This window comes from Panulirus ornatus, chromosome 65 (assembly GCF_036320965.1).
Source record: "Panulirus ornatus isolate Po-2019 chromosome 65, ASM3632096v1, whole genome shotgun sequence".
NCBI classification, from domain to species: domain Eukaryota; kingdom Metazoa; phylum Arthropoda; class Malacostraca; order Decapoda; family Palinuridae; genus Panulirus; species Panulirus ornatus.
Window position 1 is genome coordinate 16,314,119 of NC_092288.1, and position 15,477 is coordinate 16,329,595.

Genomic DNA, 15,477 nt, shown 5'->3' on the forward strand with positions numbered 1-15,477 from the left:
ACAATATCCCCTGGTGTTGTATGATCCGTCACATGCAATACCCCTGCTGCTGTATGATCAGGTACATACAATATCCCCTGGTGTTGTATGATCCGTCACATGCAATACTGCTGCTGTTGTATGATCAGATACATACAATATCCCCTGGTGTTGTATAATCTATCTCATACAGTCCCACTGGTGCTTTCCAATCAGTTACATGCAATGGTTCTGCTGTTGTATAATCAGTCACATACAATAACCTTGTTGTATGATCAGCCACATGCTGTTACCCTGATGCTGTATGATCAGTTACATACAACTACTTCCCTGGTGTTGCATGATCAATCACACATACAGTCCACTTGGTGGTGTATCTCCAATCACATACATTACCTCGTGGTGTTGTGTTATCAACTGTAAGCCCCCGCTTGTCTGAATGCTACACACCCATTATAAAGTTGCACTCACAACTTCCCCTTCCCAACCTGCTCACCACCACTGCACCACAAGGGAACTCTGTTCGATGAAAAAAAAAAAAAATGATAATAGAAAACCAAACTTTGCAAGGAAGGGGCCAGGTTACCTTTTTACGTCAAATTACTCAAAAAATAATAGCAACGAAACTCCAATTAACTTGACATATTATATTTTCTCTCTCATTAGTGTTTTGACCTAAAAGTTGATAATAATTTGCACAGTTACAGCGTAACCCAAGCACCACGTACTGGGATGGTTCTTGAGAGCAAAGCCAGGACCATTCTTTCCAGTAACTTTTGTCCTCTGGGGATACCGTTCCAGTATTCTCCTCTCTCAGATTCTTAGGCTGGAAGGCGGTAACTTGAGAGTGTATCAGGGTTCATTCCGGTAAGATCAGGCAGGTATCAGGCCTCTTTAAGGAGGATCAGGAGAGCTGAACCCTTCTGAAAGACGACGAAGAATCTTGGCTGTGCATACAGAGAGAGAGAGAGAGAGAGAGAGAGAGAGAGAGAGAGAGAGAGAGAGAGAGAGAGAGAGAGAGAGAGAGAGAGAGAGGAAGAGAGAGAGAGAGATTCGCTCGTGTCCACACCCTCACCATATAGCCTGATAGATGGTATGGTTATATGGGTATACCTGAGATACATACTGGAGAGGATGAGATGCGCTGGATAGCCTCACATTTGGTGAAGCCAAGAGGTACGCTACGGGTGAAAGGATCCTCGTGTTGAGAGAAGGTCTTCTGGGTGTGTAGGAAGGTGGTGCTTGGTCGACCAGACTGCCACCACCTCTCAGTAACCTCGACTCCTTACTCGACCTCCTGCCACTAAAGACGACTGCCCACACGACCTCCCGCTTCTGACGACGACTCCCTACTCGACCTCCTGCCACTGACAAAGGTCTCTTATTCGATCTCCTGCCACTAAAGACGACCGCCCACACGACCTCCTGCTTCTGACGACGACTCCCTACTCGACCTCCTGCCGCGGGCGTCGCCCACCTACACGACTGACCTAACTATGAGCCAAAAAGATAGACAGGATAAAATCCCATTTGATCACTGCAGTAACAGACTCTCTCTCTCTCTCTCTCTCTCTCTCTCTCTCTCTCTCTCTCTCTCTCTCTCTCTCTCATATATATATATATATATATATATATATATATATATATATATATATATATATATATATATATATATATATATATATAAACTACGGAAAAGACAGCAGAGCCATAAAAAGTAGAGAAAATGCTAAACGAACAATAGCTTCACATATTGGTCGATTATGGTGTTCGCAATGGCTGTGACTGTAGCAATCTCGGATAAGTTCGACGCGGTTGTGTTGCTGCACTGGGGACAAGGGACCTATAACGGCAGGAGGTAACGGTGGAGAGATCCAGTGCGGCAGCTTCATCCCGAACTGTTGGACGAGCTCCAAGCGATACAATGGAATACGAAAGATCTTCAAACTGCAACAAATCACTGGGTCCCTTCGAGGCTGTGTGTGTGTGTATGTGTGTGTGTGTGTGTGTGTGTGTGTGTGTGTGTGTGTGTGTGTGTGTGTGTGTGTGTGTGTGTGTGTGGGCAGAGGAAGAGATATGAAACTAAACTCATAGATCAGTGTGGTACGAGAAGAGAGACATACCACACTGATCCATGAGTTTCTTATCCCTACTTCTGATGGCTGGACACAGCTGAGATGGGAAGGGTTGTCGCATGCAGGTCTGGGGGGGAGGGGACAAAATGATCTTGCATAGCCTGGCCTTTCTTGCACCTTTGCTAGCAGCCCTTGTTGTCTGGTGAATAGGGAGGTAGATCAGGCGGAGGGAGAGGAGGAAGAGGTGAGTCTGGGAAGCATGAAAGTTGTGTAGATGTTCTTGATTTCAGTTGAAGGGAGTTCAAGTGCCTCGAGTCTACGAAGACTGTAGACAAGATAGCTGTAGGATTTGTTGATGGCGCTAGTGTGTTCCAGAAAGAGAGAGAAAAAAAATCTTGGTGAGTTGGAGCCTACATCTACTGCAGAAGTCCATAGGTTCTGTATAGAGGTTAGGGATACAGGGGCTCAGTGCGTTGTTCATACCCTGTGTTAAAGTTGTCTGGACCTTCACTAATGATAATCCTGAACATTTCAGGCGTCAGAATATCTGAAATCCATATTTCAGACAATGATATACATGCATCTGTGACGAGGCGCATGTGTCATATATACTCTGAACTTAACGCGTTATAAACGGTGAGCAGCTTACACGAGCTGAGCGATTAGTTACGTTTGTGACATTTGATACACAACATAAAAAGATGAACGTGAAAGAATTATCAATACCAAACAGACGCACTCACAACATACTGTGTTAACTAACGGTGCGAAATGGAAATTTTCAAAGCATAATACATATGTGATCGCAACTTTTAACAAACACCAAAATTGTGAAAGACTAATATTCTATACATTTCCGTAACCAGTGAATAGTTTCGTTGTACACGAGTGAATTCGGTGAAAGATGTTCGTTGTTAGCGATGTTGTTAGACTATGTGTTGTAGTCTTTACGTTATAATGAAACAGACAATGTGATGATAACAGTGAGCATGGAATTACTAGAACAATAATACGTTTGATCTATAATGAAAAGAGAACATTCGGTGACGAGCCAGTGGACAATACCCATTACTGTGAACAAGCGAGTGTGGCAGGGAGTGTGAGACTAGATCTTAACAGAGTCTGGCATCACCCGCGCCACCAGGTACCCTCCCTCCCTCCCTCACTCCTACAACCCACCTGTTCTCCCTACGTCAGAGAGACGCTGAAGGGGGCCTGGAGGAGGCGACGGTGTTGTGGGTCAAGACCCGTCGTGGTGTCTATCGTGACAGATGTCGTCCACGACCATGAAGATGCTGGGGCCGGAGAAGGTCCCCGTGTTCCGCAGCAACAGTGACACACAGAGGAACACACGTAAACAGAAGTTCAGGAACTTCTCCCTCAAGTGCCGCCGTCTGGCCTGGGACGAGGTGAGTACACATCCTTTTTCCACGTATTAAGCCAACCATGAGTCCCCCCCCTTACCCTTACCCCACGGCGCGCCGTCCTCTCAAGGCGGAGGACACAACATTAGAATGTCGGCTGTGGACTCTGGAGGCAAAAGTTGAGCGACGCGTGAGTCCCCTCCTAAACTTCTGCGTCAGCTGTTGCTTTTTCAAAAAGGTAAGTTACTCAAGGAGGCAGTTGTGGGAGCATAACATCCTCTTCCCCCTAAGGTCCTCAAAATAATGCCTGTGTGAGCCTCATGCTTGGCAAGAAACATTCCTCTTCCAAGTAACCACTCCATCCATGCCGCTGGATGAACTTGATAATGACTCAAGCGACTCAAGCATCACGCAGCAACTGCCACTGCCACACCACTACAAGTGGGGATGTTCTCACTATACGTGATCCTGATATACTCGCAGCTACTAGTCTTTCGTGATTCGTTCCCTGGGACTGTGTGACACACGGCGTAATCTCCCTACGGTCGGTGGGTCCACGCTCCTTCCCTGCCACCCAAAGTCTACCCCGTCTGTTGTTGACGTCTTCCCCGGAGACTCTTTCCTTTGTCAGTCCCGTGGCATAACAAGAGCCTCCATCTACCTCATTTTCTCTAGTAAGAAGATTTGCCACAAAATATCACCGAGAGGAAAGGGTTTGAGTCAAGAAAGCGCTGCTCTTGCTACCCATGTCTCCACGGGTCATATTACGTCGCTCGTTTCTATTCTGTTTTCCATCATTCTCTCCGTGTTCATTATCCCTGATGTTCCTTCCCGATGTTCCTCCCAAGTCTCAATCAGTCTCCTCCGAGTGCTTCGTCACCCAGTTCTAATGAAATACTCACAAAAATGCATTTCATATTCTCTTATTGAGTCTGGGCAAAACATATATATATATATATATATATATATATATAAAGAATATATATATATATATATATATATATATATATATATACACTATACTTTGTCGCTGTCTCCCGCGGTAGCGATAGCGCAAGGAAACAGACGAAAGAATGGCCCAACCCACCCACATATACATGTATATACATACACGTCCACACACGCACATATACATACCTATACATTTTAACGTATACATATATATACATACACAGACATACACATATAAACACATGTACATAATTCATACTTGCTGCCTTTATTCATTCCCGTCGCCACCCCGCCACACATGAAATAGCATCCCCGCTCCCACCGCGTGCGCGCGAGGTAGCGCTAGGAAAGAACAAAAGGCCACATTCGTATACACTCAGTCCCTAGCTGTCATGTGCAATGCACTGAAACCACAGCTCCCTTTCCACATCCAGGCCCCAGAAAACTTTCCATGGTTTACCCCAGACGCTTCACATGCCCTGGTTCAATCCACTGACAGCACGTCGATCCCGGTATACTACATCATTCCAATTTACTCTATTCCTTGCGTGCCTTTCAGCCTCCTGTATGTTCAGGCCCCGATCGCTCAAAATCTTTTTCACTCCATCCTTCCACCTCCAATTTGGTCTCCCACTTCTCCTCGTTCCCTCCACCTCTGACATATATATCCTCTTTGTCAATCTTTCCTCACTCATTCTCTCCATGTGACCAAACCATTTCAATACACCCTCTCTGCTCTCTCAACCACACTCTTTTTATTACCACACATCTCTCTTACCCTTTCATTATTTACTCGATCAAACCACCTCACACCACATATTATCCTCAAACATCTCATTTCCAACACATCCAACCTTCTCGCACACCCTATCTATAGCCCATGCCTCGCAACCATATAACATTGTTAGAACCACTATTCCTTCAAACATACCCAATATTTGCTCTACGAGATAGCGTTCTCGCCTTCCACTCATTCTTTAACGCTCCCAGAACCTTCGTCCCCTCCCGCACCCTGTCACTCACTTCTGCTTCCATGGTTCCATCCGCTGCCAAATCCACCCCCAGATATCTAAAACACTTCACTTCCTCCAGTTTTTCTCCATTTAAACTCACCTCCCAATTTACTTTTCCCTCAACCTTACTGAACCTAATAACCTTGCTCTTATTCACATTTACTCTTAACTTTCTTCTTTCACACACTTTACCAAACTCAGTCACCAGCTTCTGCAGTTTCTCACCCGAATCAGCCACCAGCGCTGTATCATCAGCGAACAACAACTGACACTTTCCAAGCCCTCTCATCTAAAACATACTGCATACTTGCCCATCTCTCCAAAACTCTTGCATTCACCTCCCTAATAACCCATCCATAAATAAATCAAACATCTACGGAGACATCACGCATCCTTGCCGCAAACCAATATTCACTGGGAACCAATCACTTTCTTCTCTTACTACTCGTACACATGCCTTACATCCTCGATAAAAACTTTTCACTGCTTCTAGCAACTTACCTCCCACACCATATACTCTTAACACCTTCCACAGAGCGTCTCTATCAACTCTATCATAAGCCTTCTCCAGGTCCATAAATGCTACATACAAATCCATCAGTTTTTCTAGGTATTTCTCACATACATTCTTCAAAACAAACACCTGATACACACATCCTCTACCACTTCTGAAACCACACTCCTATTCCCCAATCACATGCTATTTCATGTGTGGTGGGGTGGCGACGAGAATGGATAAAGGCAGCAAGTATGTATTTGTACATGCGAATATATGCATATGTCTGTGTATGTATATGTGCGTGTGTGGGCGTTTATGTATATACATGTGTATGCGGGTGGGTTGGACCATTCTACCGTCTGTTTTCCTTGCGCTACCTTGCTAACGAGGGACCCAGTGATTAATTATGATATATATATATATATATATATATATATATATATATATATATATATATATATATACAGACCTGCAACAGCTAGGATCGAACCCGGGACCCCTGCGTAGCAGACGGGAACGCTACTACTAGGCTGTGATCGCCCCTTAATAGGGAAATGTCTATTTCAATACTATGCAATCGAATATCCTACGTCTCACGTTGGGGAGCAACGGAGTCTCCACGGGTCATCTCCCATCAGGCTCACACAACCAGTAGATAGCATTTTACAGAACCTAACTGCACCACACGGAGATGACCAGCGGAGACCCTGTTGCTCTCCAATGTGAGACGTAGGGTATTCCATTACATAGTATTCGAATAGTCATTTCCCTTTTAAGGGGCGATCATAGCCTAGCAGTAGCGTCCACGCCTGCTACGCTGGGGTCCCTGGTTCGATCCTGGCTGTTGGAGGTTTGTATGACATATAGAAGTGCGCGTTCATATGCTATATATATATATATATATATATATATATATATATATATATATCTCATTCAGTACAAGTTCATAAGAGTAAAGATAGGGTGCATCTCTGTTGGAATATAGACCTTGATGAAAATAAAATGAACTTGCGTAATGGGGATGGAAGATATTATATTAGAGCAGTGGGTCCGTTGTGGTTGTTACTTGATCGTTCAGAGTCCTGCAGACCCTCCACCTCAGTGTGGTCCTCCACATGACTGTGGTCCTCCACATCATCACAGTAAACCCCTACATTTTTGTGGCCCTCCACATCTTTACAGTAAACCCCTACATTATAGTGACCCTCCACATCTTTACAGTAAACCCCTACATTATAGTGACCCTCCACATCTTTACAGTAAACCACTACATCATAGTGGGCCTCCACTTCACAGTGAACATCCACATCACAGCGACGCTCCACATCATATTCTCCGTCCACATCATGGTAACATTATAGTTCCAGTATAGCATCTCTCCACATTAGCATTCCACCTAAGACTCCCTCCACATTATGTCATTCATAAACATATGAATATTCAAAAGAATTTTAACATTCATGAATATTCAGTCATTCATAAACTTTTCAGTATCTTCGAAACAGATAATTCTGTAAACACTCATATCATCTTGCCTTGGGCATTACAGAGACCATTTTCTATGCAGTGATTGATGAATGCAAGTTGGAGTAAACACTTCCAAGTTAAAACCATGTATTCGTGCAAACACTTATCACTCGAAGTTTAACGAACACGTAATAATTTGGTACATGTGATGATTTGAAAATGTTTTTTTTTCTTCAGTTATCCTTTCGAACAAGATGGTGCGACCCTTGGGGTCATGATACTGTGGCCTTTGACCTGACTTTTATGGGTTAGGTCAAAGGCGAAGTCATCATATACTCAAGGGTCGTTTGTCGTTGTTGAGAACTCCTCTGTACTGCAGAGTTTGATGCACCAGTTGTAATCATCCCCCTTTTCTTCTACAACCATGACCCATTTATAATGATAAGTTATGATCGACCATTGATCATAATGTCTTGACTGGCGCCTTACGACCGAGTTTTATAGCCCAGTCAAGACGTTATCAGCCACGGTCGATCATCAGTTCCTTGAATGAATTTAGTGAGGTGTGTATGTACAAGTCCCGCTCAACTGCTAAGTTGTTCTACATGACAGACTTTCAATCACTACTAGTGTTAGCGGCAGTGTCATAACTCAGGTAGTTACTACGTACGTTGGAGTGTGAGTTATGAGCAGAAGATTCTCACAAAACGGGAGAGAAATGAATAAAAGTATGAGCTGAACGGAAAAAAAAAAGAATATGTAAAATGTGAAGCCGCAAAGTTTGAACTGGAGTTAAGCTGATTTTTAATCCCTGGAATCAGGGCCAAAGATCCGCTGGAACCGATTTCTTTTGGAGGGAGAAACTTATCTGAACCAGAAATGCAAAAGGCATAAAACTTGTTGATGAATTTGAAAGAGAAGCAAGAAAGGAATTTTGGTCTTACATTAACAAATTCATGTTGAGGAAGAAGTCAATAGGCTCGTTTTCTATGCCTGCTAACCTTTCCCTCCTTAGCCTCAAGGCTTAAGCCTTTCGAAGAGGCGAGAAAAACCTCGTTTGACTTCATTTTATTCGTTTTTATTTTCCGAAAGGGATAATACAGGAGGGAATGGTTCCCAGTCCTCTTGCTCCTGTCCCCCTTTTGTTTTCATCATGACCGAGATGGCGTGGAAAGAGAAACTACCTAAATAAAACGAGTACAAGAAGAGGAATGAAATTGAATATAGTTTCTAAGTTGACTGTAAGACCTGACTTTAAGGTTAAGAACGTGTGTAGGAAGACGGAAGGATGAAAGAAGGAAGGAAATTCCAGTTTCGCTGCTCGAAGGAAAAAAAGGAGGAATTATTCGAAGGAAAAAGGAGGAATTATAACGGTCAGTCCTCGAGCTGTGGCAGGTTTTAAACAGAATCAATAGAAAGCAGCAGCCAGGCATGTGCCTCGGGTTCAGTCCTTAGGCGGGCGACACAAGGAGATAGATTACGAGAGCAGCGGCCGAAATGATATCTGTAGAACAGGAAGAGAAAAGCAACATCACGATGGACGGAGAGGGAAGGTTGGCGAGAGGTGAAGGTCGTAGAAATCATAATATTAAAGGTTACTGACTCCTCTCTGGGAAAGAAAGAGATGAGCTAAATGCTTCTCCAGATGTATGGGCAGGTATGTAAAACCTTGTAATAACGGAACAGCTGCTCACAAGAGAAATAATCACAGCAAATATATAATACCTAAGTCTTTGAGCAGCAACTTTTGTACTATTCATTATGTGAGGTTTTCATGATTGAGAAGAGGACTTGGCTTAGCGCAATATGTGTATTTCACTTGCTGGCTTAAACTGTCGTGTTTTAGAATACTACAACAAGAAACATATAAGAAAGTAGAAAGAGATATAGGGAGAAAAAGTTGTTTATTCTTCGTATTCCTGTAATTGCGCCCCCATTACAAGATGCTGCACAGGTCTTACTTAAGAGAGAAAATATGTTCAGTGCGATAGAAAGAACGAGCATTGACATGAGAAGTGGAGGGGGAAGTGAAAAGAAAAGAGGAAACGTGAGTGTAAGAGTAAACAGGATTGGATGCTGAAGACAGAAGATCGCAAACAGTGAGAAGAAAGAGAGTGAACGATACGCTAGAACCCTATTGGACACCACTGCTGATCCGGTAATAGGATGCAGTAGCTCCTTGAGGGACTACCGCGATGAAGCGACTAGATAGGAAGCTATGCACTAGAGAGGAAGTTATTCACTAGAGAGGAAGCTGTGCACTAGAGAGGAAGCTATGCACTATAGAGGAAGTTATGCACTAGAGAGGAAGCTATGCACTAGAGAGGAAGCTATGAACTAGAAAGGTAGCTATGCACTAGAGAGGAAGCTATGCACTAGAGAGGAAGCTATGAACTAGAGAGGAAGCTATGCACTAGAGAGGAAGCTATGCACTGGATAGGAAGCTATGAACTAGATAGGAAGCTATGCAACAGAGAGGAAGCTATGCACTATAGAGGAAGTTATGCACTAGAGAGGAAGCTGTGCACTAGAGAGGAAGCTATGACTAGAAAGGGAGCTATGCACTAGAGAGGAAGCTATGCACTAGAGAGGAAGCTATGAACTAGAGAGGAAGCTATGCACAAGATAGGAAGCTATGTACTGGATAGGAAGCTATGTACTGGAGAGGAAGCTATGCACTAGATAGGAAGTTATACACTAGATATGAAGCTATACAATAGATAGGAAGCTATGCACTAGATAGGAAGCTATGCACTAGATAGGAAGCTATGTACTAGATAGGAAGCTATGCACTAGATAGGAAGCTATGCACTGGATAGGAAGCTATGCACAAGATAGGAACCTACGTACTGGAGAGGAAGCTATGCACTGGATAGGAAGCTATGCACTAGATAGGAAGTTATACACTAGGTATGAAGCTATGCAATATATAGGAAGCTATGCACTAGATAGGAAGCTATGCACTGGATAGGAAGCTATGTACTGGAGAGGAAGCTATGCACTAGATAGGAAGCTATGCACTGGATAGAAAGCTATGTACTGGAGAGAAAGCTATGAACTAGATGGGAAGCTATGCACTGGATAGGAAGCTATGTACTGGAGAGGAAGCTATGCACTACACAGGAAGCTATGCACTAGATAGGAAGCTATGCACTGGATAGGAAGCTATGAAGGAGATAGGAAGCTATGCACTAGATAGGAAGCTATGCACTAGATAGAAAGCTATGTACTGGATAGGAAGCTATGCACTGGTTAGGAAGCTATGTACTAAATAGGAAGCTATGAACTAGATAGGAAGCTAAGCACTCGATAGGAGGCTATGCACTGGATAGGAAGCTATGCACTAGATAGGAAGCTATGCACTGGATAGGAAGCTATGAACTAGATATGAAGCTATGCAATAGACAGGAAACTATGCACTGGATAGGAAGCTATGCACCAGATAGGAAGCTATGCACTGGATAGAAAGCTATGCACTAGATAGGAAGCTATGCACTGGATAGGAAGCTATGAACTAGATATGAAGCTATGCAATAGACAGGAAACTATGCACTGGATATGAAGCTATGCACCAGATAGGAAGCTTTGCACTGGATAGAAAGCTATGCACTAGATAGGAAGCTATGCACTGGATAGGAAGCTATGAACTTGATATGAAGCTATGCAATAGACATGAAACTATGTACTGGATAGGAAGCTATGCACCAGATAGGAAGGTATGCATTGGATAGAAAGCTATGCACTAGATAGGAAGCTATGCTCTGGATAGGAAGCTATGCACTGGATAGAAAGCTATGCACTAGATAGGAAGCTATGCTCTGGATAGGAAGCTATGCACTGGATAGGAAGCTATGCACTGGATAGGAAGCTATGCACTGGATAGGAAGCTAAGCACTAGAGAACAGAGCGATGCAGTAAAGCACCAAGTAAGGAAGTTTATAAAGAAGAGACTTATGCTGAAACCTGTCGGATGCTGTGGAGACCTCAAGGTCTACGAACAAACGTAGTTTATCCCCATAGTCGCCCTCTTCGACACGCAGGAGCTAGGTGGGTTACGTCCGGTCTCCTCTCAAATTCTAGCTTCATCATCCACTTCCTGGGAATCTGGGGGTGACCTCTGGCTCATGAGTCTTCTGGCTCACGTGTCTTCTGGTTCACGTGTTTTCTGGCTCATGAGTCTTCTGGCTCATGAGCCTTCTGGCTCAGGTGTCTTTTGGCTCACGAGTCGTCTGGCTCACGATTCCTCTGGCTCATAAGTCTTCCAGCTCACGTGTCTTTTGGCTCACGAATCTTCTGGCTCACGAATCTTCTGGCTCACGAGTCCTCTGGCTCATGAGTCTTCTGGCTCAGGTGTCTTTTGGCTCACGAGTCTTCTGGCTCACGAATCCTCTGGCTCACGAGTCTTCTGGCTCAGGTGTCTTTTGGCTCACGAGTCTTCTGGCTCACGAATCTTCTGGCTCACGAGTCTTCTAGCTCACATGTCTTTTGGCTCACGTGTCTTCTGTCTTATGAGTCTTCTGGCTCATGAGTCTTCCGGCTCAGGTGTCTTTTGGCTCACGAGTCTTCTGGCTCACGAATCCTCTGGCTCACGAGATCTTCTGGTCCATGAGTCTTTTGGCTCACGACTGCTCTGACTTGCGAGTCTTCTGGCTCAAGAGGACGTGACACAGCCACCAACTCAGACAAGTCCAAGCAAACAGCAACCACTCTCGGTATAAACACTTAAATCAAACAAAATTAAGAAGTGGAAACAAGTCTTGTCGTAAAACCTCTGCTGGGAGAGAGAGAGAGAGAGAGAGAGAGAGAGAGAGAGAGAGAGAGAGAGAGAGAGAGAGAGAGAGAGAGAGAGAGAGAGAAAACATTTGACTTTCAAGTTTAAATAAAAACTGTTTCCAGCCAAGCGGGTGTATTATTTCTCTCCTCTCCACCTCGCCCTTGTTGACTGAAAACAAGTGTTGAGGCTAAGATGGACCTCCATACGTTTAAGCGAGAGAGAGAGAGAGAGAGAGAGAGAGAGAGAGAGAGAGAGAGAGAGAGAGAGAGAGAGAGAGAGAGAAGAGCACTACCAGGATGAAGACGAATAAAATTCGACAGAGGATAATACACTGGCAAGTTCCTTCTTCAAATATCCACAAGACATGCGCGAACTGGAAGTAGAAAACACCAAGCAAAGAGAATCCTTACATTGTCGAATATCAAAAGAACGTTTTCTATGTCTTTACCTCATCGTTCACTTTTGTATTTCCCATTTTCTGTGTCCGGGGGGGCGTTGCAGGAGGTGATGATGAGGTTCCAGGTTAACAGACGGCTCCAACATCGGGTCTTCTCATTAACTCCGGGTTGGCTTCTTGGCTGTGGTTTCCACCTTTCTTTACGTTCGTTGTTGAGCGATTGTCGCCTCTTATTGGTCAACTCTCCGTTGTTAATGACGTCTAGCGTGTCGCCTGGTGGTTATAATGTTGTAACTGTGGTCTCCATGCTCCTGGGGTTGTAGTCTATGTTGTGTGGATTCCACAACATTGTCTCCTATATCGTGTTGTCCAGCTTGTGGTCATTTGGCTTTGGTCTCGTGGTTGTAATAATCTCGTAGTTGCGATCACGTGGTCACAGTGTCGTGGTTGTGATCTCAAGGTTAGAGTCTCGTGGTTGTAATCTCCAGGTTACAGTCTCGTGGTTGTGATCTCCAGGTTACAGTCTCGTGGTTGTAATCTCCAGGTTACAGTCTCGTGGTTGTGATCTCCAGGTTACAGCCTCGTGGTTGTGATCTCCAGGTTACAGTCTCGTGGTTGTGATCTCCAGGTTACAGCCTCGTGGTTGTGGTCTCAAGGTTAGAGTCTCGTGGTTGTGATCTCCAGGCTAAAGTCTCGCGGTTGTGATCTCAAGGTTAGAGTCTCGTGGTTGTGATCTCCAGGTTACAGCCTCGTGGTTGTGATCTCCAGGTTAAAGTCTCGTGGTTGTGATCTCCAGGTTACAGCCTCGTGGTTGTGGTCTCAAGGTTAGAGTCTCGTGGTTGTGATCTCCAGGCTAAAGTCTCGCGGTTGTGATCTCAAGGTTAGAGTCTCGTGGTTGTGATCTCCAGGCTAAAGTCTCGCGGTTGTGATCTCAAGGTTAGAGTCTCGTGGTTGTGATCTCCAGGTTGGAGTCTCGTGGTTGTGATCTCCAGGTTACAGCCTCGTGGTTGTGATCTCCAGGTTACAGTCTCGTGGTTGTGATCTCCAGGTTACAGCCTCGTGGTTGTGATCTCCAGGTTAAAGTCTCGTGGTTGTAATCTCCAGGTTGCAGCCTCGTGGTTGTGATCTCCAGGTTACAGCCTCGTGGTTGTGATCTCCAGGTTGGAGTCTCGTGGTTGTGACCTCCAGGTTAAAGTTTCGTGGTTGTGATCTCCAGGCTAAAGTCTCGCGGTTGTGATCTCCAGGTTGGAGTCTCGTGGTTGTGATCTCCAGGTTACAGCCTCGTGGTTGTGATCTCCAGGTTGGAGTCTCGTGGTTGTGACCTCCAGGTTAAAGTTTCGTGGTTGTGATCTCCAGGTTACAGCCTCGTGGTTGTGATCTCCAGGTTGGAGTCTCGTGGTTGTGATCTACAGGTTGGAGTCTCGTGATCTCGGTCTCGTGGCTCAGGTCTGGATATTGTGTCTCGGTTGTAGTCTCGGGCGTGCTAGCTTCTGGCCGTGGCTCATGGCCCAGTTGTCAAAGTTAGTCATAATAATGTAATTATCATTTGTTAATCTACTTTAGTAAATTATTTCGGGACTTACTTATACTTAACACTGCTTCGGATTTTGATTATTTTCTGGTCGCCATGTTTACGCACTCTCCCAAAATATACTTTAAAAAAAATACTTTAAAGAATATATGTATTAACCAGAATTATAAGTAGCTGAGTAAAAGTGAAGTCTAAAATAATCTACTTAAGTAACGACGTATTCTTTCAGCAACGACGTATTGTTACTTAAGTAACGACGTATTGTTGCTTAAGTAACGACGTATTGCTACTTAAGTAACGACGTATTGTTACTTAAGTAACGACGTATTGTTGCTTAAGTAACGACGTATTGCTACTTAAGTAACATCGTATTGTTACTTAAGTAACGACGTATTGTTGCTTAAGTAACGACATATTGCTACTTAAGTAACGTTTTAATCTTTATATTTACTTTGCTTTGTCGCTGTCTCCCGCGTTAGCGAGGTAGTGCAAGGAAACAGACGAAAGAATGGCCCAACCCACCCATATATATATACACACAGACATATACATATATATACATGTACATAATTCAGACTGTCTGCCTTTATTCATTCCCATCGCCACCTCGCCACACATGGAATAACATCCCCCTCCCCCCCCTCATGTGTGCGAGGTAGCGGTAGGAAAAGACAACAAAGGCACCATTCGTTCACACTCAGTCTCTAGCTGTCATGTAATAATGTAACGTATTGTTACTTAAGTAACGACGTATTGTTACTTAAGTAACGACTTATTGTTACTTAAGTAACGACGTATTGTTACTCAAGTAACGACGTATTGTTACTTAAGTAACGACGTAATGCTACTTAAGTAACGACGTATTGTTACTTAAGTAACGACGTATTGTTACTTAAGTAACGACGTATTGTTACTTAAGTAACGACGTAATGTTACTTAAGTAACGACGTAATGCTACTTAAGTAACGACGTAATGTTTCTTAAGTAACGACGTATCGTTACTTCGTTACTTCCCACCTGGTTACAGGTTTGTTCTCACTTGAGAGTTGCCTCCATGTTAGTGGCTTATGTGTCCGTCATCTGCTGGTTCCCTTCTTTTTCACCCGTTCTCTTGAGGCATGAATGTTGTGGCCTCTGATCCCTGGTCGGTCTGCCGTAAGTCCCTTGCCTTTGGACTTTGTGTTGTGATCGTCCACCTTACAGTGTCCAGGTTGTGCTAACGATGAGGCTCCTCTTGCCTCCTGGGTCTTCTGTCTTTTACGTATTGGGTGGTAAGGTTGTGGTCTCTCCTGTTGTGATTTCTTATCTTGTGCTTTCTAGAACATCGTCTGCTGTATGGGATGTCCTGGTTGTGGTTGGGTTGTGGTAATCTGCTTGGTTTCTCCAGGTTGCGATGGTCGCACTGGAGTCTGTCTTTAGTCTTATAA

At 44.2% G+C, this 15,477-nt stretch overlaps 1 protein-coding gene across 1 annotated transcript in view; it reads left to right on the forward strand.

Annotated features, from left to right (window-relative positions):
* Positions 1–15,477, forward strand: part of LOC139746556 (adenylate cyclase type 6-like) — a 1,154,491-nt gene that overhangs the window by 287,523 nt on the left and 851,491 nt on the right. The window contains 1 exon segment of the mRNA XM_071657911.1: positions 2,590–3,463. Coding sequence (XP_071514012.1) covers positions 3,326–3,463 — 138 coding nt within the window. The 5' untranslated portion in view covers positions 2,590–3,325.